This window comes from Talaromyces atroroseus (assembly GCF_001907595.1).
Source record: "Talaromyces atroroseus strain IBT 11181 chromosome Unknown scaffold_20, whole genome shotgun sequence".
In the NCBI taxonomy this organism is placed as follows: domain Eukaryota; kingdom Fungi; phylum Ascomycota; class Eurotiomycetes; order Eurotiales; family Trichocomaceae; genus Talaromyces; species Talaromyces atroroseus.
In genome coordinates, this window is record NW_017971452.1 from 105652 (window position 1) to 129043 (window position 23392).

Consider the following 23392-nt stretch of genomic DNA (forward strand, 5'->3'; position numbering starts at 1 on the left):
TATCTTCTAGATCAGTTCATAACTATCGTCGTGGAGACTGGATTTCCAGATCAAAGAGCATACCTAATCTAGGTATTTCTGTTTCAAATATATACCTCTCTGTATAGCGCAGCCATTGCACGCACCTTGGTACAGTGGTTGCCCTGCTATACACTTGAGTTTAAAAGATATAATTGCTAGGTATTCACGGATACCCACGCTTCTGATCAACCACCATGATACTTCGTGAATCATCGTAAAGAATAGGTCCTATCCCATCCACCAAATACTCAAAATAACCCTACCAATTCTGTACGACTTTGTGGTTCTCCATGTGGTACAGGACGTTAAGCATTTCCCAAGGTTGCTGCCGATTCCAACGCTCGGAAAATTGCCTGTCCCTAGACTGTCTTGGACTATGTAGGCTCCTAACGCGTTCGACTTTATGGCACGATTAATTGACAATAAACCTGCTGTATACTTCACTGTCTTGACTACGCTCTGTTACGACCAATATTTGGGATCAACGAATCATGCCATAGTCGGTTGAGTAATAAGCTTTAACAAACGGTGCATAGCCTTGGTCAATGCAATCGACTCAAGCCACATAATCTGACCACAGCCCGCCTAGAGAAAGATCATACCATCTCTCTCTCTCACTACGGATAAAGCACCGTTGGGGTTTTGGTGAACAAATCGTATTCTCATCTGCGGGAACTAATTTCTGACGCCTCATATTAGTGCCAAAACTAAGCTTGGAAGACGAAATATTGGAAATTCAAACTCCAATTTTAACTTTGCACCGTCCAATATGAACTCTAACCCCTTAACAACCGCGCCATGAACGTCGAACGCACCGCGGGGCCAACTATATCTTCCTTCTCTTTTCCCGTGCAACTTTCTGTCTCAACTTCAACGGCCTGCTATTCCTAGAGACACCCAGCCGCTTATCCACTGAACGGCCCGATCAGAAGAATGAGTGAAGGATACGATCCGGAATGGTTGGAGGTCAAACACCCCTGCTTGTACCAAGCTGCTTCAGTTTCTGATATACGCAACAGCTCGAGGCTGCCCTGGGTCAAAGACCTGTCTTGACCGGGGATGTTGGCTATATGGCTGAACAATATAATACGTTGGGTGCTGCGTTGGTAGAACAATGGGGCCCCCCTTCTGACGCGGTGCAAGCTTGTCTCTCTCTCTCTCTACATCTCTCCCGCCTTGGATTTCTGGTGATGGTTGTGTTTGTTAATATCTTGTCGTGACCCAGATGACGAAGAGATCAACGAGCATGTAACGATTCGGATATACGCGCCTGCTTGCCAAAAGAAAGCACTGCCCGTGGGCGTATACTACCATGGCGGAGGGTATATGGCCGGCTCTCCGGCCCTCGAGGATCCCATCTGCCGCATCATCTCAGAGCAGACACCCTGCATCATTGTCAGCGTTGACTATCGGCTAGCTCCCAAGTACAAACTCCCCACGGGAATCGACGATGGTTATGACGCATTTCTGTGGGTTTGTTTCCCTCGGCCACGCCTTGTCGCTTTTCAATATCTGTACTCATATGGAATGCAATCACAGGCATACGAAAACGCCTCTAAGCTAAATGGCAACCCATTCGCATACTTCGCTATCGGAGGGTCCGCTGGAGGCGGGATTGCCCTCTCGGTCACAGAGAAACTGATTCGAAACGGGAAGCGCAGTCTCATACAAGGCGTAGTTGCTCTAAACCCCATCACTTCACATATGGACAACCCACCGGCAAAGTACAAAGATATCTATAAATCTTACTCGGAGAATGCATCGAATGTCCCCCTGATTGACCGTCATTGCATGGACGTCTCATTCGGTAAGCTGCCTATTGCGAGTACGTTCTGCTAATCACATACTGAAATGCAATATTCAGGCAATTCTGGCGTCCAGCCAGACGATTCGCTCGTCTTCGTGACCCTGTCGTCCAATCTGTCGTCATTCCCACCGGTCTATATTGCTACCTGCGAGAAGGATATCCTCCGCGACGACGGCGTTGTCCTCGAGCACTTGCTTCAGGATGCCGGTGTGAAGGTGAAACGCGAGCATTATGCCCGCTTTCCACATTATTTTTTCGTTTTCCCATCGGTGAAAGCCTCGCTCACCTTTATACTGAATGCGGTGCAGGGGATCAAATTTGTTCTGAACCCGGAGTAATGAATATGGCCTGTCTCCATAGAGCTTGATCAATCACATCAGAACTCTTGACGTAGTGAATAAGTAGTGAATGGATTTGACCCACCACCCACAGACTCCAGAGCCCGCCACATAATATACCCAAACTCCAACGGCTGTGCGAGACAGCCAAACACAGAGAAACGAGACGCGTAGCCTTTCGCTAGGCCTCGTTTAGGGTTTGTTTAGGCTTTAGCGCTTACCAACTAGCGAGTGACGTGGCTGGCGCGAGGGTCGGGTCGGCCCGGCTGAGGAATCACCCAAATTGCTGAAGAAATCCTAATCATAAGCCAATTTCGCTCCCCCCGGTAGTCGACGCTGGCAACCCAATATATTATTGGACTCAGTGCAGCACAGAACACGCATTAAGATATGTATAAAACATAAAAAGCATTATGCCATCACCCCAGCGAACGACAGAGCACCTCCTCGGAGAGCATACTTCCACGAACCGCGAGAGTGCCGTCGCCAACGAGGCGGATTCGTCAAAAAAACGAGATCACATCACCAACACATCGCATGATGCAGGCTATGATCAAACCAGCAGCAATAGAACCGGCATAGACTCAGATACTCGTCTCGATACTCCTCATCCAGACTCAATCCCAAATCCAGCTCCGACGCAGCCGGATACAGAATTTGTATGTGTATCCATCCGTTCGAAATAAGCATCTCACGCTGCTCTGCTCACGTTTGTTATCTTTTCCTTTCCCCTCGAAGGCAGATGAAGAAGAACAAGATGAACAACCAGAAGAAGACGACCCTTTTGGTTTGGATGACACTGACAGTACGTGAGTACGCCCGTCATTATTCACCTCAAATCGTCTTTGTTGTTAACTTCAAGCAGTCGGACTGCGTCCACGGCCTCGATTACATCCAGTATCACAAGATATCGCTGGGAGAATGGCCGAAGGTATCACGCCTACAAAGACGGGGTGTATTGGTGAGTGCCCCATGTCTCTTCTCGTCTCTTTCGTCTGATTTTCATTTCATTACGCATATACAGAGTATATGTATCTGTATATCTCTGTAATATTCTCCTATATTAGATAATACTTAGACCGACCTGGGTTTATTAATTGCCTACGCGCATCGAACTACAGGGGCCCCAATGACGAACAGGCAGCCGAGCATCTAGACATCGCACATCACCTTTTTCTTCTCAGTTTTGACAATAAGCTGCACCTGGCACCTATTGGCAAAAACCCCCAGCGAGTATTGGATATAGGCACTGGAACGGGCATCTGGGCAATGGATTTTGCAGATCAATACCCCTCGGCGCAGATTATTGGCACCGACCTGTCGCCCATCCAGCCTACGTGGGTTCAACCCAATCTCAAATTTGAGATTGACGATGCAGAGGATGAATGGATGTGGCAAAGAGACAGCTTCGATTACGTCCACGTCCGCTGCATGTTCGGATGCATAGCTGATTGGCCCAGGTTCTACCAACAGGCATTGAGGTACGTTTTTTTCACTTCTTTATCCTTGTGCCGACTCCCTGCTCGCACATGTCCGTACGTGGCTATATCGTCTGATTGTGGACTCAGACACCTTAAACCCGGTGGGTACTTTGAACAGATCGAGTTTGCTCCTGGCTTCAAGTCTGATGACGGCTCACTCGACCCCAACTCGCCCTACGGCACCTGGCATGATATTGGCGTCGAGGTCGGGCGCAAGATGGGGAGGTCTTTCGAGACTATGTACGAGATGGCAGACATGATTTCTGATGCCGGATTCACGAACATCCACGAGAAAAGGTACAAATGGCCCATTGGGACATGGAAACGGAGCCGAGCCGACAAAGTACTTGGCGCATGGGTGCGGTTTCACATTGAGCAAGGTCTGGAAAACTGGTCGATGGCTGTTCTAACGAGGTTCATGGGTTGGAGCAGAGAGCGAGTTCTACTGGAAATCGCGTTGGTCAAGCAGGACTTGAAGCGAGACGACATCCATGGGTACCATGAGATGAGGGTTGTTTATGGACAGAAGCCGAGAGATTAGACACGTCGTGACTAGAATGCTGGACACATTCAGTCATAAACTCACTCACTCGCTCCCAGTTCTCATGACTATCTCATCTTCTGATGCGGGGTGTTTGCCTAAGTGCGGACAACATTCTTAAAGATCCATTGGGGTTAAATCACATTCATTGAGGAAACGCTGCCCTATAATTATCTAACGACGAAGAATAACGCGCTTTTCTCAGTCACGTGGAGACTATCATTGGGACATTAGGCATGGACTATGTTTTCCACCAGCGTCTTTCTCTGGTCATGGCCTTGTAATAGAATCAACTGGAGCATATATATCAGAGAACAAATGATTTTCCTCCCATTCTAGACGACTACCTCCAGACTCATTGAGAAGGCGTTGTAGTCGTTCGTCCGGGTAGTTTCTAGACGGTGATATTCGAACAAGCAGAGGCGAGTTGTCGGGTATACGGTTTCCAGGATAGACGTGTGAAAGTAGATTTTTCCAGAGATTAGCCATAAGCTCAAGAAACATCCTGAGAAATGGCCAGCGCCGGTGATGGAATAGAGCTGGTTTCTTACTTATCATGAAACACATACTTACCAATGCTTGCAAATATTAAAGATGCGCCAGCTATTACAGACTATGTATAGACGCTATTTGACACAGTATTTTCCTGAGCCTTCCATAAGCTCTGTGGGAGGGTAGGAAAATACAGCTAGAAAAGTGCTTGCTGAACAAATGTTTTGATCTCATGTGATGCTGTGTATCCTCTATTACTATTCAGTCCTTTTCTAAGCCACGGAAATTGAATCAGCGATATTAAAGTGGCTTAATTACTAATAGCTATCTACCAACACAGGAAACAACACAAAATATTGACATATTACTTCTCGATGAGTTGACTTTCACATGAGTGTACCGAAGGAAGAATCATAGCGGATATCGGAAGGACCTCAAGTGGAAATCCGTTTGATCAGTGAATTCTTCGTTTTCAAGATGTACATGCACAATACCGTCTGGTAGGTACAGGGTTAGCCATAGATTAAATTGATACTGTGAAGGGGTCATAGCTCACTCTGGGCATCCAATTCGTCCTGTCTATCCCGCTTGCGATTCCACGACCAATGGATAAGGCCAAACGTAGCAATTAGGATGCTGGTCAAGATCAAAAAGGCAAGCATGGTGTATTTGGCGGGCTGTGGAGACACAAGAAGTCAAAAACAGAAGAACCATAGACCGCGGCTGATTTAACTCACATAATAGTTGGGAGCATCTTGAGCTCGGAACGTCTGAGGACCGACAATATTGCCCACCGCATAACCAAGCTGATAGGCTGCGCTGAAGAGGAACTTCTTGGTTGTACCGCCTACACCAGCGGTCATGAATGCAACAATTGACAAAACACAGTTTGGGACTGTCAAATCAAATCAGAAATGGTTCTTCGCATATATCATCATGGAACGTACACTGTAGAGTAAGGATATAGCCACCATATCGAGCGGCATTATGTTCAGCAGAAATTGTAAACATCATAATGATACCAACACATCCCAGAAGAACTGTATATATACCACTTATAGTACGATTTGTTGCTTTTGCCACGAACAAGGCTACCACCGTACCAACAGCTGCTGCTGCTCCGGGTGCCATACTCAAGAGCGTGGTCTGGTTGACGTCGTATCCAAAACTATCAATGATGGTTGGGCCTGTATTATCCATGGGTTAATTATTTAGAAAACAAGCCTTTCAAGATGTCTTTTTTTGGATGGAAGGTTCAGATTTACCAAAAGCCGTCAGCCCGCCATTGGGTAGACCGGTAGAAATCATGAGTAGTATGATTAAATAAAACCGAATATCACGTAAGGTCTCCTTCAGTTGAGAGCTATTGAAAGCCCAGACTTCAGAGCCCGTTTTGTTCTCTCTAATTCGTTCCAGAGCAATCGCCTTTTCCTCGTCGGTGAGCCATTTGGCGTCAGTTGGGGAAGCAGCAAGGAAGAAGTAAATCAGTAGGCCAACGACAAAAGTCAATGATCCATAAAGCACAAAAAGACCCTGCCAGCGAAAACTGTTGGCTTGGTAGATGGCCCACGCGAAAAACCCACCAAATACTGAGGCCCATCCTGATGTCGTGTACCAAATTGCTACCCTGGTCACTTGCTCGGAGCGGGTGTACCAGGAGCTGGTAATGTAGATGACTGAAGGAGTCGTGCAGACTTCGACCATTCCTAGCAAGAGTCGAACGGTAGCAAGACCCCCAAAGTTGGTACACACGGCGTGCATAGCAACTATTATACCCCAAATCATGCTCATGATACCGAGGTATTTGGCAAGTGGGAATCGTTGCATCAAGATTGTTGCCGGTATCTCGCCGCCCAAGTAGCCAAAACTGCGCATCAAGTGTTATTGTTCGTTCCTTGCCTATGTTATGGAAGACGCAGAACTCACTATACCAGAGATCCGAGCCAGGAGTATTGACTGGAATTCAGATGGGCGTCCGTCTTGATTCCCATGATCGCAGCAAATGACAGACTATTTTTGTCCTGTTCCAAATTTAAGGCTCATTCCGCCTGAGAGAGGCTTTAGGAGAATTCTAACCATCAACTGAAGTAGATAGACGCCAAGCACCATAGGCATAATCCTCATATCGATCTTCCGAAGCACCCTCTTAGCTTCTGGCGAATTCGGATCAAAGTCGAGGGGGCGATTTGCAAGCAAATGCAAAGCCTTAGACTTGCCAGCTTCGCGAAAATTGACGCCTGCCTCTTCCAAAGCTGTCGCTGCCTTGGTTTCTCCCTTTTTTTTTTTCCGGCCGTGCATTCGTTAGTAGATGTACAGAGAGTAATTTCGAGAAGACGAATCTACCGTACCTCGCCCACTTCGACGTCTGGCTCATCTGCCATTGTCACAGTCTTCTTATCTGAGTCTGACATCTTGCAATCCTTGGAGCTAAAACAACAGAAAGTAAGAGAGGCCACTCATGTTCGTGCTTCAATCGGCCTTCATATATATTTCCAAATACGTACAGCATCTCTACATTGATCTTACAAAGCCCTTGAAGACCACGGGGCTTATCTTGGTTATCTGCCTATATAAAGATAGGCAGTGAACTGTAGATAAGCGACTGCGTGGCCGGAAATGGGTCACCGGCTATGTACCTCGAGGTCCAAACCCTAGTTCTTGCTGTATAAGAATAATGTGCCGTATAAACTTGGCATGTTCAGTCATGACCGAACGACCTAAACTATCCCTGAGCGACAGTATCTATCGAGTAAAGCTGCATCATAATGGCTGACAGGCTGGTTCCCAGTATCTCTCTCAAAGGTAAAATAAAGCCTTATCTTGTTTGTACTCATGAAGGATAAAGCTAAAGTTCGACCGATAGACTTTGAGAACCGCAAGGGGGAGATAACAAAACAACTCCTTGATGCTGCGGAAACAGCGGGCTTTCTGACCTTAGTCGACCATGGTATCACGGTCGACGAAATCGAGAAGCAATTTGCTCTCTCCAAGGCATTCTTCGACCTGCCCGCCAAAGTCAAAAGCAAGACTCCTCATGACACTAAGTCTAACAATGGCTGGGAATACAAGGTGGGCAACGCCAACCCTATAGAATCAACGTACATATTGCCAGATGTGTTATTAACTCCGAATTTGCGCTTAGGCTCAACTGCGTCCGAGTACGGGAACATACGACCAAAAGGAATCTCTCTGGTTGCAACGAGGCTCGCAATGGCCAAGTGATGAGGACGTGCCTCACTTTAAAGATACCACCACTGAGTTCCTAGATAAGTGCGCCAAAGTTTCAAACCAAGTTTGTATGTATCTACTTCACGCCTATCCGTTATGCGGTTCCTCACCCGCTGATTGTTCCGACTTAGTATCCTGCCTTGCCATTGCTCTCAACTTGCCTGACGATCACTTCCGTGTAGCCAATGACCCTAACAAGCCTGATTGCCTCACTCAGCTCCGTCTCATTCATTACCCAGCCTCCGAAAATGCAGTGGGAACATGGCGAGCAGGAAGCCATACCGATATTGGCATTCTGACGCTATTGTTCCAGCGAGAGGGCGAAGACGGCCTGGAAATTTGCCCTGGACGAGAGTCCCATTCAAGCTTTGCCATGGGAGACGTATTTACCCCCCTGCCTGCTCATACCGGTCCGATAGTGGTTAACATCGGAGACATGCTGAGTAAATTTCTGCCTACCGCACCTGTGTATTTTAATTTGACAACTAACTTTAAGCAGTGGCTTGGTCTGACGATCGTCTGAAATCCAACTTCCATCGTGTGCGCGCCAAAGACGTGGGCAAGTCGCCTTCACGGTACTCTATAGCGTACTTCAATCAAGGAAGACGGGACTTTGTTCTTCAGGGCCCATTGAAGAAATAGTAAGTTGCGAAAGGAACGTATCCTGGACCTTTAATTCGTTTCAGCTAACTTTGATACAGTCCTCCCGTGACGGTGGAAGAATACTTCAACCAAGCTGTCCAGAGGAACTTTGCAAGACAACAGGCTGCTACTGCTTGATTGATGGCATGGACCATACTCAATGACACATCCAAATCATTGGCCTGGGGGCATGTTAATTGCAAAGTAGATAGACAAAAATCTAACTTGAGTAGTATGCGTTGAACAAAATTATGAATTTATGCGTTTCTCTTTTCTCTCTCTTTTTCTTTTTAATATTTATTCGCATGCGTGTAACCTAAATAGAGACGGTGAGAGCTTCCTAGAACATAGCTACTGGTTACATCTAAGTGTCTCGGCTGTACTCATTCACGTTTAAAGTACTTAAAGAAGGTTACTTTCGTATTCGTGATTATTAAAAGTGCTTTATTTTTATTATTTTGTAACTTTATTCGCTGTTTGTTCACCGTTTATTTTCATAGCAAAGCGTGTGTCCTCGCTGCTGTCAGGTTAGCCATTAGCCCTCGCTCCTTTTCCCAACAGGAGCATAAAGAGAAGACTTACTATTCCGACTTTTCTCTGCCCTCTCTACGCAAGACCAAATAAATTCCAGAAGCCTTTTAGCCTGAGCTGTATCTTCTGTTCCAATTGACAGCACATTACTAGTATATTCCATACTGTTTAGCTTGGTTCGGCTCAGAAAAGACTGCATGCAACTTACCTTAGATGATTGTGCTTATCCAGGATGTCTAACAGAGGCAACGTGCCGGCGGGCTTACTTCGCTTGCGGTATGCGTTGAAAAAAGCTGTCGTTGCATCTGCGGTTTCCTGTCTGTATGATATCAGCACTCCAGGTCGCAGGTCCTGTGCGATTGTCACATTCTTTTGAACATACACCTCCCATTTGACGGAGCCAAGGTAAACCGGTACTTTGTCCGAGTCCCTGTGAAAGCTATTAGAATATTGCATTACATATGTTTCTTCAAGTGTTCTCAGAAATCGAGCACTTACAACAAAATGGAATCATCAGGTAGATTTTCAAATAAACCCAGTGCTGATATGGGCTGCTCAAATGGTTAGAGCTTGGGAAGAGAGAGATATCAAGTGAGGATAACTTACGCCCCAAACGTCCTCAGCGTCCGAGCCATAATACTGGCGAATAACTCTCTGTCGGATTGGCTTTCTGCGATCATACCAAAAAGGCACACTGAGATAGATTACACCAGCAACCGGTGGAAAGAGTTCTTGCTTTGGCACTCGGCTCGGATCTCCTACAGTAAACCGTTAGAAAAAGACCTAATCGATATACTCTCCAGGCCTTCTCACCAGCAGCATATAGATTCATGGCGATATGTGCTCCCCCCGAAGAATGGCCCAGCAAAACAACCTTATCAACAGACCCTGCTCCGTACTTTTCAGAGGCAATGTTATGATATATCCATTCTCGGACCTTTTGCATATCATCTGCTCCGCCGGGATATTGAACGTGAGGCACGAGTTGGTGGTTTGCAGTGACTACTACGATTCCGTGTTGTGCGAAGAAATACCCGACATTCGCCCAGCACTGCTGAACCTTTAGCCATTGGTTTTCTTTTTTTTTCCTTTTTGTGTTTTCGGTCATGGATTGCTAGATTCACCTTTTCACTCCACCCCTTATCACCGGAGAAGAATCCTCCACCGTGCACAAAGATCAAGACTGGCTTGGATTTTTTCGTCCATTTAGTGTTGTCGTTCGTAGGGAAAAACACATCGAGACGGTTCCGCTCTGCAGGGCCGTAGCGAACATCCTTCACCACTGAGACAGTCTCCGGTGGCTCTGCATAGTGTCCTTCGTAAAGACAACGCCATATCTGGATTAAATAATGGGTTTGCGTAAGTTCAAGGAGTAGTAATTGAAGTGCTCGAGGAAACCTACGTCCTCGTCGCCCAGGTTAAATGAGGTGGTTTCCTGAGCAATTTTTTCAAAGACGCCTTCCATTGCGATCGTTCAATTGTGCCTTGTTGTTGTCGATGTAAAGTTGTCAACAGATACTTTTGCATTCATGAGGCTTGTTTTGATTATTGAGAGTATCAGAGGAAAAAATAAAAGTGTCGCAGCTATGAGAGCTTAGGGCAATAGCCGAGTTCGGAAATGGGCGAGGCCCAGATAGCCCATTTCCGTGCTCAACAACTTGTCGACAAAAGGTTGGTTTGTCCAATAAAGGTCCTAAAAGCCATGAAGCCCATGTCACAATACCCTTGATTTGATCTATACATTATTCTATTCGAGCAATTCAAGACTCAAAATGGTGACAAAGTAAGTCTCCCTGCTGATGCAACACGGTGGATATTTACGTATATCCATTTTTACAGAGCGGAAGTGAGCAAACACTCATCTAAAACGAACTGTTGGGTTATCATAAAAGGCGTTGTCTACGACTTAACCTCGTTCTTGGATGCCCATCCGGGGGGCTCTGGTATCATACTCAAGTACGCTGGACGAGACGCGACTGCAGTCTTTGAATCGTTACATTCAAATGACACTATCGAAAAGCACCTTCCGCCAAAGTATGCAAAAGTTGTGTCATCTTGCTGTCGGATGTATGCTGAATGTGCTCTTGGATAGGTTTAATCTTGGCCCAGTGACAGTTTCAAACGAGAGTCAGGCCGAAGAGAAAGAGACAAATGGAAGCGCTGCAGCAACAACTACATCGATACCAAAGACCAAGCGAGTGAGCATCAAGTCCATCATCAATATTCGGGATTTTGAATTGGCCGCCTCTCAAATTCTGCCTGCAAAATCGTTCGCGTGTGAGCTGCCCAATTCTGCCAGATATAAACCCCCATCATATACCTTGAGCCACGTCTGACGAATTCACAAATGTGTATAGTCTTCAAGGCTGGCGCCGATGATGAATTGTCGGCTCAATGGAATCGAACTAGCTGGCAAGCAGTTCGCTTCCGACCTCGAGTTCTCGCACCCATCCGACAGGTATCCCTAAAAACTACAATCCTCGGCACCGAATTTTCATGTCCATTCTTCATCTGTCCAGCTGGAGGCGCCAAACTAGCCCATCCCACCGGGGAACTATCTCTGACGAGAGCTGCAGCGAAGCATGATATTTTGCACTGGGTCTGCAACATGGCTGGATACACCCAAAGCGAAATCTCCGATGCCCGAAATGCCGAAGCCAAAGAGCAAAAGCTGTTTTGGCAGATATATGCATTGAGTGATCTGGCAGTGACGGAAAAAGAGATAAGAAACGCTATTAAGTTGGGATACAAAGGGCTTGCGTTGACGGCCGATGCAATTCGTGCTGGCAAACGCGAGCGAGATGTGCGGACAAGTCTTCCAGATGAGGTACGTAATCATATTGTGGTTTCTTCTTCTTGTATATTGGGGCTGACGTCTCTGTCTTCAGGTCGACGACGGCCACGACGACGACGAGGATGATGATGACGGCTTTGCCAACAACCCAACAGTCAGCCGTTCGTAAGTGATTTGACAATCTATATACTGTTGGACCCTAGAAAATCCGTTTCTTAACAGTTTACAGCAATGTGTGGACCGATTTCGATTGGGTTTCGGCAATTAGATGGCTTCGCGGCATCACGGATCTCCCTATAGCTATCAAAGGCATTCAAACATGGGAAGATGCTGCGCTATGCATGCACTACGGCGTACATCCCTGGCTATCAAACCATGCCGGCAGACAGCTTGACGGCGCCCCTTCGTCTGTGGAAACCTTGATTGCTATCCGCAAGAACTGTCCTCTCGTTTTTGAAAAATGTGAGGTCATTGTCGATGGTGGAATCACCCGTGGTACAGACATCGTGAAGGCTCTTGCCCTCGGCGCCAAGGGAGTCGGACTGGGTCGTGGATTCCTGTATTCGCTGGTTTTTGGCGAGAAAGGCGTCAGCAAGGCGATCAGGATTCTTAAACATGAGGTTGAAACGGCCATGGCACTGCTTGGAGTGACGAGCATTGATCAGTTGAGCCCGCCGCACGTAAGGCTTGTTTCCCTTTCTTTGGTTTCGTAAACTTTTCGACATCTTGGGTCTTGCTAATGAGTGTCTCGGAAATGATAGGTTGATACCTCGTTTGTCAGATATGCTTCAGCGGTACCCCGAGCGCACCTTTAAGTCATCGTTGTAATTTCGCTTTTGTAAGTGATCCATGGATTCCGATTAGGTAGATAAAAGTTGTGGTATCAAGCATAGAATAGAGTTTCATTGAATTTCTCGGATATATTTTCACAACCTCTTCTCAAATAAGTAATCTACTGTAGTTTCAGCCAACCTATGATTCTTTGCTCTAGATGATGTAGCATCCAAGTGGAGGTATTTTTATGGGCTGTTTTAAAGCGTATTTTGGACGAAGCCACCCGTATATCCGATATCTTTTCGGGATCGGGTATGGGCTAGACTGTTAAGGCATCTCCTGATCTTTGCGACCAAAATCACAGAGAGTTAGTCACTATTTAAATGCAACTCGTCCGCCCATCTCCCACGAGTATAAGCCTAGAAACTAAGCATCACTATCGAACCATTAATCAACATGACTGCACTACCAACTCCCACCCTCGTTGATCTGACACCCAGTGTTCGCCTGGTGCACCCACTCTCACGACGAGGCCATGGACCTGGTTTGATTGTTCTCTCCTCCGACGAAAGTGGTGCTGGGGTGCAGTTGGACGACGGTGTCCCTTCACCACTTATGAAATGGGCCGAAGAAGGATACGCCGTGGTGGAGATTGGTGCAAATGCAGAGCCGGAGAACGCCTTATCAACCGCACTTACGGCTCTGGCCAGTTGTGAGAGCTGTGCACCGAAGGAGAAGGTTGGGATAGTAGGTGAGCAGCCTTCCCTTACAATAAACATATTTATTAGTAATTGGCCGTTTTCTGATGAGAAAAACTCGTATACAACAGCGTATGACCCAGAATCGTGGTCTAAATGCGAGCCATTCGTGGCTAAGCACCCTGAAATCGTTGGTGTCGTCGCATATGCAAATGCAGCTACGCCGATTACAGAATCTTCTATTCCCATGTTGCAGCACTTGGCTGGTGCAGCAGCGACAAAACCTACATCGTCGTCGGGGGCTATAAAGCTGTACCACTATCCCGAAACAGAGGCATATCTCTTTGCGACACCATTCCAAAAGACATTCAACTACTCTAGCGAGGCCATATCACACAGCCGAAACTTGGCTTTCCTCAAACCTCTGATGAATGGGCCATATTTTGATCTCGAGGCTATTTGGGATGAGCACACGTATTATGAATTTGACACGCGATCCGTGGCCGACACAATGAGCACGATGGTTCAGGAGCCTTATGTGAACCATATCCCCACGGTATGACAAGTATGCCTCAGCGATATGAGTTTGTTGTCACTAATATTTGGGCAGTTGACTGGGGGCATCGGCAGAGAGCGTCTCTCCTACTTTTACGCCAACCACTTCGTCTTTCAAAATCCCAAGGACACCGAAATCGAGCTGATCAGCCGGACCATAGGGATTGACCGAGTCATTGATGAATTCATATACAAATTCACGCACGATATGCAGATCGACTGGCTGTAAGCGTGCATGTTCTGGTGTTGGGTGAGGGCTAGCTAACAACGTCGCGCAGACTGCCGGGCATCCCACCGACTGGCCGCAAAGCCGAACTCCCATTTACCGCAGTCGTCAACATCCGCGGCGACCGGCTTTACCATGAGCATATTGCGTGGGACCAGACGACGGCGTTGATTCAACTCGGCCTGATGCCCGAGTATCTTCCATGGCCGTACCCTATGCCGGACGGATCGCGTGTGCCGGAGGGGAAGAGGGCTGAGTATCGAGTGCCGGGCGCCGGGCGAGAGACGGCGCAGAAAATGAGGGACAGGAATGGCCCACCGTCGAATAGAATGTTTGAGCATGGCCTGCGAGTGGTTGACGCTTAGCTTAAGTTCCGTGCAAAGATAAGCCAGCAAAGATAAAGAGAGAGACGTCGGCTATGGGCTATCGCTCCTCGGAGTCACTCTTCATCTGTATAGGCCAATACACTACTACCAGCTGATTGCTGTTCCAACAACAATAATCAATCCCTAGCATCAATAAGTCACTGCCCATCATTAAACATCCTAGCACAATGCCTCGCCCCAAGGTGCGGCCCGAAGACCGGTTGCGAGCTCCTCGGGCTTGTCTGGCTTGCAAGGCCTCCAAGATCCGCTGCGACGCTCAACGTCCCTGTGCCTCCTGTGTGCGACGGAAGCATCCCGATGCCTGTGTCTACTCCGGCGTTGATGGACGGCGACGGAGAACATTCTCTCGTGCGGACAGTCAAGCCCAAAGTCCCGGCTTCTCAGATGAGCATCCGACGCCGCGTGAACAGGGCGCAAATCTGCCCTCACCAAGCTCTCGGCATCGTTCCTCGCGCAAAGTGTATGTGGGTGAAACGTCGTCATTGTCGTTTCTACATTTCTTGAGGAAAACGGTCAAGTCGTACGTGGGATCGGTCTCGTTTACCGACTCGGAGCGTCGCCACGTTGTTCTCGAAACGGAGATCGCACAGCCAGCAGATCGTACACCACCAGAGTTAACCGCGGAGAAAATCTATGATCTGCTGGAATCATATTTTGAAGCGGTCAGTCGGTTTTCCGAAGGATCACACTTCGTGGTTTGTGCGTACTAACACGCCATGGAATGATAATAGACTAGCGGTATTCTAGACCTCTTCACGGCAGAGGAGATAGACTCGCTGGTTGCAGACAAGTCGCTAATGTCGATGTTTACTTTGGAGTCCAGCTCTAGACGCGAAGATTCCGCCGCCTTGGATCTTGCGCTGGCGATTGGCGCTCAGCGGAGAGGAGAGGATTCTGATCTCGCCATGGGCTACTTTTGCCGTGCACGCCAAATTGCCTTTGAGGACATGTTGATGGGCCAGAGCGTCAGAAGTGTCAGACTTTTTCTCCTCCTTTCCTTCTTTATGCTCGGCGCATGCCACCGAAATGCCGCATCCATGTTTCTGGGAGTGGCTGCGAAAGCTGCAGTGATCTTGGATCTACACAATCTAGAAAGCTACGGTGGTCTCGTGGAAGACGAATACTGGCTGAGGTTTTTCTCCGTATCCAAAATATTCGATCAACTCGTTTCGCTAATTGAAGCAACAGACTACGGATATGGAATAGCACTCGAAACTTCGACATACTCAGTAGTTTCATTCTAGGGAGACCCAGAAGTCTGCCCACCGTCCCGCGAAATTCCGTTCAGCCAGAAATACCGCTGGGCAAAAGCCTCTACAGCCCGCAGTCTGCGTTTCGTGAAACTGTCAAGTTATGTAGCCTGTTTGAAGATATAATGGACACCCTCAATAAAGACAACATCCTGCATGTTCCCACCGCGGAGAATTTCCTCAAGAGGCTCCGCCAATGGAGTCAGGAATTGCCTCCATCTATACGTCGGTTTACGCCCGGTGTCTCTTCTCCTCAATCATGCAAGGATGGTGGGCATGGTTCCGACTTGAGTCCTTCGGATTGGCAGTTATTGATAGGAAATATGCATATTTCATGCATATACTATTTTGCCGTCATACTGATTACCAGGCCATATTTGATCGCGTACCTGATGTCGCGGCTCCGTGGCAAAGCACCTGACCATCTCATTACAGATCCCGACGAAGCCTCTGATGTTACTATCAAAAACAACAAGGTTTCCAAGTTGGGCCAGGTCTGTGTTAGCTCGGCTGTGTATATGGTTGATATGTGTCAAAAAGTGCAGAACTTGACCTTGACTCTTGGGAATCTCGGCTTACTCAAGTATGCCCATTTCTGTCTCTTTCTCTGCAACGACTTCACAGAATTTAAGCTAATACGCCAACAGAGCCTGGGTATTTGGTGCCGGTCTTGTCCTCGGATTTTCCATGTTCGCCGGTGAGCCCCGAAAGGACATTGAAATATGTTTTGAAAACGCTCGCAGCGTGCTCGCTAGTATAGCAACAACCAGTCCCCAGGCCGAACTTTATCATGATATTTTAACCAGCTTTTCAGAGGCAGTCACCAAATACCGTCGTCGGGTAGCGGGAGAAGTCAGGCGAACTGTCCAGCATTACATGGACCAGATCTTGATTTTGGAGCAGGCATCCTTGCATATAAATCATGAGATCCAACCAAACAATAGCAATCAGCAGTTCCCTGGTAACATGGCAGATAAACTCGAGACGAATTCGAGTAGTCCGCCGGACCCTATCTCTGATTGCACAAAAGGCGCACACACACTAATTCAAATGGCTTCTTCATTGGACACTGAATACGACGATTGGGAGGACCTCGATATGCAGTTTTTCGATGGGTTTCTTCCAGATCCGGAGCCGTTCGATCAGTTGTTTCACACCGTTGAATAGTCTCTGCCCCCCTAAACACTATCTGACATGTTGCAATGCGCAGGTGGATGGTAAGGAACGCCAGGGTCTCGTTTTTGTATTTCTCTAGCGTACTCCGTGATATCCTCTGAATGAAAATTCGTATTGAACTCCATAGCTAGACTTCGTCAGGGAACTTTGTAAATCATATCGAAAGTGTTGCTGACGGAAACAATGAGAGCCGGTCCGCAAATACTATTTTCCGCGCAGCATGCTTCCTTCCCTCGACGGCTTCCGCGCTCTCTCTCTCTCTCTCTATTCCCTTTTGCACAAACGCAGCGATGCAGGTAGATCGCCTGTTCTTCTCCAGCGGCAGAAGTGTTTTGATGTGATATGATGGGTTCGTCCTGGCTCTGTCTATGTCTTACCCCACTGCGCAATTCCACTAATCTTTCGCTTGCAGTGTTTCGCGCTTGTCCCTCGTCTGCCGCATGCTGCTTCATGCTTCCGCCTTGCATGACTACCTTTCACGTGCCTTGACACATACAACTCGCGAATGCTGCCGGAGGAGCGCGAGCTATTATGGATTTCTCACGGGAGTTGGCGGACCAGCCATCGCCATGGCCCTTGTCCGGCAATGGGAACGGACCACTGCTTTACAATGCGACAGCAGCGATCGAACAAAGTGAAGATTTCCAGGCTTTTTCGTCAGTTATATACCGCTAATCCTTGCGCCCTCTGGCCTAACCATGCATGCAGGCTCACTGGCATTGACGAAGTCACCCCGCCGCCTTTAAGATCGACGCCTGGCAGTCATAACACTGATACGGGACCACAGCAGGCGCTTCCTGATGCACCAAATCACGACTCCCAGGCAATTGACCAAAGCAGCCCCTTGCTTGCCTTCCGTAGAGATGATCATAGGACACTGGATACTTACAATAGCTTGGGTCAACCGAGAAATCTCACCATCGCGGCGCATTTGTCAGGAAATTTCTCCGTTTCACGGAACGCACACGGTGAAACCCAGAACTTGGTTTGCTATCGCAGAAATCTTTTTCACGTTGATGGGAGCATTTTAGTCCCTGGTGACGTCGACCTCATATCAGCTGGTGCCGGCCAATCCCAGATAAATAAAATGTATGCGGAGTTGGTAGCCTTTTCCAGCCCGAACAGAGAACAAGTCAAAATCGTCGCGCTGCCTCGCACACCGCGAGCAGCTACGAATTTGGAGTTACAGAGCCCACTGCCAAAACAGCTGGATTTCCGACACGCTGCGAGGCCGTCGAACCTTCACACATTTAGGCTTGATTGGCCGAGGCTTCAGTTCCGCACCGCAACGAGCAAAGCTGGTGGAATGAAACACCGCAGGAAACAAAATTTCTTCCATATCAGTATCAAGGTAAAAGCCTTGACGGAAAGTGGAACGGTTGTTACTCTTTGCGAAGCAAGCACACCTCCGATAGTAGTACGAGGAAGATCGCCCAAGAATTTTCGGACTTCCCCGGAAATCCCGTCGACTACTCGGGGGCCAACAGAACGGAATGAGCTCCCTACCAGACCGGAGGCCACAATCCCTCATTTTGCGAGTCCGGAACTCTCATTAGTTTTGCCAGATCATGTACAAGTGTCAGGCGACACAATGTATACTGAACACCAGATCCCAGGAATACATCCAGATGTAGGGTTCATGGAGCATCATTCATACGTTCCTGACAATGCAGAACCAGAAGCGCTGCCGCCGAATATATCTACCAATATGGTTGATGGAGCAAAATCTTCCACATTACTTTTTGATAAGACAGCTCAGGCTTATAGCAGCAGTTTCCCTTCTACCTCCGCCGACTGTGCTAGCTTTGAGGACCACGAACGTGCCACACAGAAGAATCCATTCTATCGGTATATACCATTGGCCGCAGATGACCGAACCCCAGCCGTGCAAGCTGTCTATGTACGTTTACACATCGCAATTTTCTAAATCCATAACTGATTTGTTTGTCTCTAGCAACCTCATTACGTGCATCACAAGATTTCCACACCTACAGAGCCCTTAAGTTTTAATAAGCGTTACTTCGGTGAACCACTCAATGCCAAATCTTCATAGACGTAAGATTCCTTAGCAATCTGGTCCACGCACATTTCTGTATTTTCTGTCATATTTAAGACACTAGATTTTTTTTTACTCCCATCATTTGCCTCGGAGAGCCGAATCCGATGAACCCACAGAGTGAGATGAAATGGTGTTGAGTCGCGGCATAAATCATCCAAGTTCTAGTTAACTGAAACATTAACGTTTCTTCTTCATACAAGGGTACAGTTTCCAACAGTTCGGTATTACAGTCATGGTATATGATGACTGGTCATAGTCGTGGCCGACATAAAATGTAATATGTAGAAACTCAAGTTCAATCGCTCTTTTATCCTATCTACGATGTCCAAGAACGCACAGCCTGTTCCATCCAAACAAAACAACTGTCAGTCACTTCATGTGTTGCAAAGGTAAGTTACAAAGGTGCTTCATTCAGGATGCGTAGTACTGTCTATTCGCGTAGTTTTGCCAACACTAGGCAGCGAAAATTTTATTAGTGTGCGTCCGCATATTGAAGTTGTAAAGAGCCAACCAACAATTTCGTACCTTACTTTTGAATACTGGATTTTACGAGATAAATTCGCACCCCGAATATGATGGTAACCTTTGACGTGGCTAATTACAAAGAATGCCGAGACAGCTAAGTGTATGCCAGGCTTGTTACATTCAGCTACTACTTGCTCCCAGGAATATACCCACAGGATATGGTCTTTCGAGAGTGTTGTATAAAGGTGACAGATTGCAATGATGCTGTTCTCCTAAGTCAGGAAAAATTGAGATGCATTCAATTAGCCTGTCGAAGTTAGGGTCTATAATAACTTGGCTGAACCCACTCTTGCTCTTTCTGAAACCCAATTCTAGATAAAGCATCCATTTGCTCGTGACTTAGCCCCTCTACAACCATAAAATTGCAGTTCTTATGCCGAGCAAGGGATCCAGCAGAAGATAGCAGCAGTTGTACCAAACGCACTGAAGAATATATATCTAGATGAGAAGAGATCGCAAGCGCACCAGCCCAGCAACAGTTCTGCTCATTGAAATGGATAGCAATGGCAGCAACAATGGAAAGTGTATTTTGTTCACGGGCAATTATGACGTTGCTCTGTGGCTGATCTGAAATGGCCATCGTATAAATGCTTTTGATTATAACCACAGGCACATATAGATTGGAGGACGGGCTGTGGAGATCATGGATGATTGTATTCAGCGCGAGGTCTTCCAATGCTAGGAAATTTTTTAACTCGCTTGTTGTGCTATGCGTGGAACTGCCCACAATCTCAAACGTAAAACCTGCTGGACCGATGTCTAGCGGGGAAGGCCACGATGATAAATCCACCCTCATGCTAAATATACTATCCTGCACGGGGACTTTATTCCAGCCACTATATCAAAGCACTTAGTACATCATAACTTTACTACTTGGGTGTTGGGGAAGGGGAATTTCTCTTACCAGTGATTCATCCACATGTCCGCACGTTGAGTGCTCTCTCGTTGAGCGAGTTCGGGAGTTGAAAACAACGCAGGGAAGGAGTAGCACCATTGAATTTGAGCAGGTTTCTTGTTTTCAGAAAGCCAAGCAATGGCATACGTGCAAATAGAGCCTCCTATGCCCATCCTACGCCGATGTGGGTTGACGATACATGCCGCTATGTATGCTCGTGAAGTGGACTTGATATAGTAGGTTGCACAGAACCCGTGAATTGTGCCATTACTACTATTTTTAACAACGAAATGGTTGTTCTCTATCCCATCAATCCTAGCTTCAAAATTCGTTGACCACGGGTGATGGTAATTCTGAATCCCGGGAACCCCTTTGAGCAGTCTTTGCAGTGCAGGGCCATCTTTTTCAGGGTCGTAATTTTCAACGAGCCACATTTGACCTAAGAACTGAGTTCTCGGTTGAAGAATATTCTTCGCAGTCTTTCTATGTCGCATAGAAGCAAGTTCAGGAACACCTGTAGGTAGAAACTTGCCTGTCAAGATGTCGACCAAGACGTTTAATGCCGGTTTAGTGTAGTCATATAAACAGATATATGTTTGGATATCCAGGTCCTCCAGAAAGTCGTATGGAGTGCTGACAGCAACCACAATGAGGGGTTTGGCGTTCCCCTGGCAATCTTTCTGCGATTTGCACATCATATTTACATATTTAGTCACCCCGTATTGATAGGAATTCCGTGTCACATCTGCTGTTACTATGATCACGGCTGCCGCCTGTGATATTAGTGCCTCGTGGCTGGGTCGTAAGCCGTTACTGGAATACGAAGTATGTGTGATTGGGCCATTTCGTGCGTTCGCCAATGACAAGCCGAATTTTTGAAAAATGTCCTCTCCCACCGCGAAATGTCCCGGTTTAGACCTTGTGGTCCAATCAGATTCGTGGTGTCGTTTGGTCAACGTCGATGGAAACAAATCCAAAAGCGGCGTGAGAAGTAAGATGTCGTCGTTGGCCGACATACTTTTGAGAATAGAGCTGTGGGCATTGGTGTCTCGGATAAGGGAAACAGATTGTCTGTACGCTTGCAGCGAGATATTACTATGGATCCGGTTTAATTCATTAAGCTTGGGAATTCCACCTGGGTATAGTGCTTGATCCCAGCTTGTAAGTCTATCTTTCAGTAGATTGATTCTTTCAACCGCGGTGTTGACGACTTGGATTGGTATATGTCCCCTTTGCACACCAAGTTTGAGGCCTGATAAAGCCTCCAGCTGTGTCTGGTATGTTTGACACACCATTATAAAGTCACAGCCGGCCAAAATAGCCATGATTGCTCCTTGAGAGACACCGATATTCTCGCATAACGCCTCCATTGCCAAACACTCGGACACAATAACGCCATCAAAGCCAAGCTCATGGCGGAGGATATCAGTCACGACTTTGTGTGACAAGCAGGCATGAGGAACGGTTTCTTCTCCAAGGCCCGTCATGGCACAGCCTCCAACGAGAATGGAATCAACATTATGCTGAATAGCTTCGCGGAAAGGAACGAACTGATTCTGATGGAGTTGGGCTTTACTATAAAGTATACAGGGGACGTTTTCTGGAGAGTCATCCGGAAAGCTAGTGTCGCCATATCCGGGAAAATGTTTGCCTCCTGTTGCTATCCCACCGCTCTTGAATCCTTTAATCATATGCGCGCCGTAGGTTGCAACTGCAAATGGATCGTCTCCAAAAGTCCGTACTCCCAGGGGTTGTACCCGTGTTGTGGGGAGAACGTCCAAAACTGGTCCGAGAATCCAGTTGAATCCAAGACACCTCAGTTCCTGGGCTATTGCATGAGCCGCTTTTTCCACTAGGTCTTGCTGCTGGGTTGCAGCAAGCCCCATTGCGGACGGAAACTGGGTAACTTCGTCGGCATTGAGTGAGTTGATACTACCGCCTTCCTGATCGACAGCGATGAGAAGAGGTCTTGCGTAGCCTGAATTAAATGCCGTAGTTTGTAGATCAACAATCAACTTGTCCCCAGTGTTAGCACAGGGCAGTCTTGAGCCAAGCTCGTTGAGCTTACCTGCTGTGCTTGCTCTGCCGCTGTGTTCGTCCTCGAACATCAGCACACATCTGAACGTGAACCAATTCACACGTGCACTTACATTTTAGGTTCTTTGAAGTAAGAATGATCGCTCCTACAGCGTATGTTTCTATGAGTTTGCGAGTCTCCGTGGTCATAGATGTTCCATCGATCCCCATAAGGCAGAGACTGCCCACCAGCCTAGGATGTTTCAGCAAGCCGCAGCAGTATAACTCGTACCACCAAGTCGGGCAACAACTCACCTCGACAGCTCATTGTCGTCCATATTTCTCTCCAGGGACAACAACGAAAAAGCGACTTCAATCAAAATGCCCGAAGAGACGTTGCAAGTGGCACGAAGGACGCTAACCGCATCCGGCATGTGTCATCGCGCTGTCACGTATTACATAATCAGCACCTCGAGGTCCACTCGATGTTGTCGATTTTTCCTGGGATTTTTTTTTTTTAACTCGAAGGCTCTGTTTGGATAATTATACGTTACTGATATTGTTGAGAGGGCTTAGATGGCCAGCTAGGCGGTGTGTTTTCTGTCGTATTCAAGATGTTCCTCTGGTTGTAACCGCATGCAAAAATATATGGTCAGATATGCTGCTTGTAGCACTCGCTTGGTTGTTGTCACTCTTCGTTGGATATACCAGTTACCTAATTGCTGTAGGATGAAAAGACCGCGCCAATCGATTTCTTCTACTATGTAGGTCTAGGTCAACTAGCGCTTACGTTGTTCGGCCATGCATGTTACATCTATGCTGCACTATGTTGAAGTGTCTCTACGCATGAGTGACATGAAAGATAAAGTCAAGGATGTTTTGCTTAAAGTAAATGTTCGCTTTAATTTTTTACTTGTCTTTATTTTATTCATCGCACACTATTATACTAGACAAAGC

The 23392-nt window shown here is 47.2% G+C and overlaps 9 protein-coding genes across 9 annotated transcripts; 6 read left to right on the forward strand and 3 right to left on the reverse strand.

Annotated features, from left to right (window-relative positions):
• Positions 1-1091: 1091 nt before the first annotated feature.
• Positions 1092-4188, forward strand: UA08_09275 (hypothetical protein; the record flags this gene model as incomplete). The annotated part of the gene is made up of 9 exons (XM_020265200.1): positions 1092-1167; positions 1247-1494; positions 1561-1828; positions 1886-2162; positions 2576-2825; positions 2905-2975; positions 3032-3127; positions 3288-3647; positions 3735-4188. 9 exons carry the CDS (start codon positions 1092-1094, stop codon positions 4186-4188), a joined length of 2100 nt encoding a protein of 699 aa, XP_020115539.1.
• A 903-nt stretch (positions 4189-5091) lies between these two features.
• UA08_09276 (hypothetical protein) lies at positions 5092-7091 on the reverse strand (the record flags this gene model as incomplete). Its single annotated transcript, XM_020265201.1, has 9 exons — positions 5092-5177; positions 5237-5357; positions 5418-5575; positions 5628-5720; positions 5784-5867; positions 5946-6547; positions 6607-6701; positions 6757-6954; positions 7029-7091. 9 exons carry the CDS (start codon positions 7089-7091, stop codon positions 5092-5094), a joined length of 1500 nt encoding a protein of 499 aa, XP_020115576.1.
• Positions 7092-7445: 354 nt separating this feature from the next.
• UA08_09277 (hypothetical protein) lies at positions 7446-8688 on the forward strand (the record flags this gene model as incomplete). Its single annotated transcript, XM_020265202.1, has 6 exons — positions 7446-7482; positions 7544-7749; positions 7823-7976; positions 8040-8351; positions 8408-8549; positions 8610-8688. The coding sequence occupies 6 exons, from the start codon at positions 7446-7448 to the stop codon at positions 8686-8688; spliced, it is 930 nt and encodes a 309-aa protein (XP_020115575.1).
• A 500-nt stretch (positions 8689-9188) lies between these two features.
• Positions 9189-10546, reverse strand: UA08_09278 (hypothetical protein; the record flags this gene model as incomplete). Its single annotated transcript, XM_020265204.1, has 8 exons — positions 9189-9207; positions 9290-9400; positions 9464-9520; positions 9580-9632; positions 9688-9839; positions 9895-10132; positions 10206-10418; positions 10484-10546. 8 exons carry the CDS (start codon positions 10544-10546, stop codon positions 9189-9191), a joined length of 906 nt encoding a protein of 301 aa, XP_020115574.1.
• Positions 10547-10853: 307 nt separating this feature from the next.
• UA08_09279 (hypothetical protein) lies at positions 10854-12866 on the forward strand (the record flags this gene model as incomplete). The annotated part of the gene is made up of 8 exons (XM_020265205.1): positions 10854-10864; positions 10921-11115; positions 11174-11358; positions 11439-11908; positions 11970-12040; positions 12105-12555; positions 12657-12713; positions 12843-12866. The coding sequence occupies 8 exons, from the start codon at positions 10854-10856 to the stop codon at positions 12864-12866; spliced, it is 1464 nt and encodes a 487-aa protein (XP_020115573.1).
• Positions 12867-13105: 239 nt separating this feature from the next.
• Positions 13106-14493, forward strand: UA08_09280 (hypothetical protein; the record flags this gene model as incomplete). The annotated part of the gene is made up of 4 exons (XM_020265206.1): positions 13106-13400; positions 13479-13903; positions 13958-14127; positions 14181-14493. 4 exons carry the CDS (start codon positions 13106-13108, stop codon positions 14491-14493), a joined length of 1203 nt encoding a protein of 400 aa, XP_020115580.1.
• Positions 14494-14681: 188 nt separating this feature from the next.
• On the forward strand, positions 14682-16931 carry UA08_09281 (hypothetical protein; the record flags this gene model as incomplete). The annotated part of the gene is made up of 4 exons (XM_020265207.1): positions 14682-15213; positions 15262-15646; positions 15703-16347; positions 16412-16931. The coding sequence occupies 4 exons, from the start codon at positions 14682-14684 to the stop codon at positions 16929-16931; spliced, it is 2082 nt and encodes a 693-aa protein (XP_020115579.1).
• A 540-nt stretch (positions 16932-17471) lies between these two features.
• UA08_09282 (hypothetical protein) lies at positions 17472-18993 on the forward strand (the record flags this gene model as incomplete). Its single annotated transcript, XM_020265208.1, has 3 exons — positions 17472-17596; positions 17649-18840; positions 18895-18993. The coding sequence occupies 3 exons, from the start codon at positions 17472-17474 to the stop codon at positions 18991-18993; spliced, it is 1416 nt and encodes a 471-aa protein (XP_020115578.1).
• A 1431-nt stretch (positions 18994-20424) lies between these two features.
• On the reverse strand, positions 20425-22869 carry UA08_09283 (hypothetical protein; the record flags this gene model as incomplete). The annotated part of the gene is made up of 3 exons (XM_020265209.1): positions 20425-22397; positions 22570-22688; positions 22751-22869. The coding sequence occupies 3 exons, from the start codon at positions 22867-22869 to the stop codon at positions 20425-20427; spliced, it is 2211 nt and encodes a 736-aa protein (XP_020115577.1).
• Positions 22870-23392: the final 523 nt, after the last annotated feature.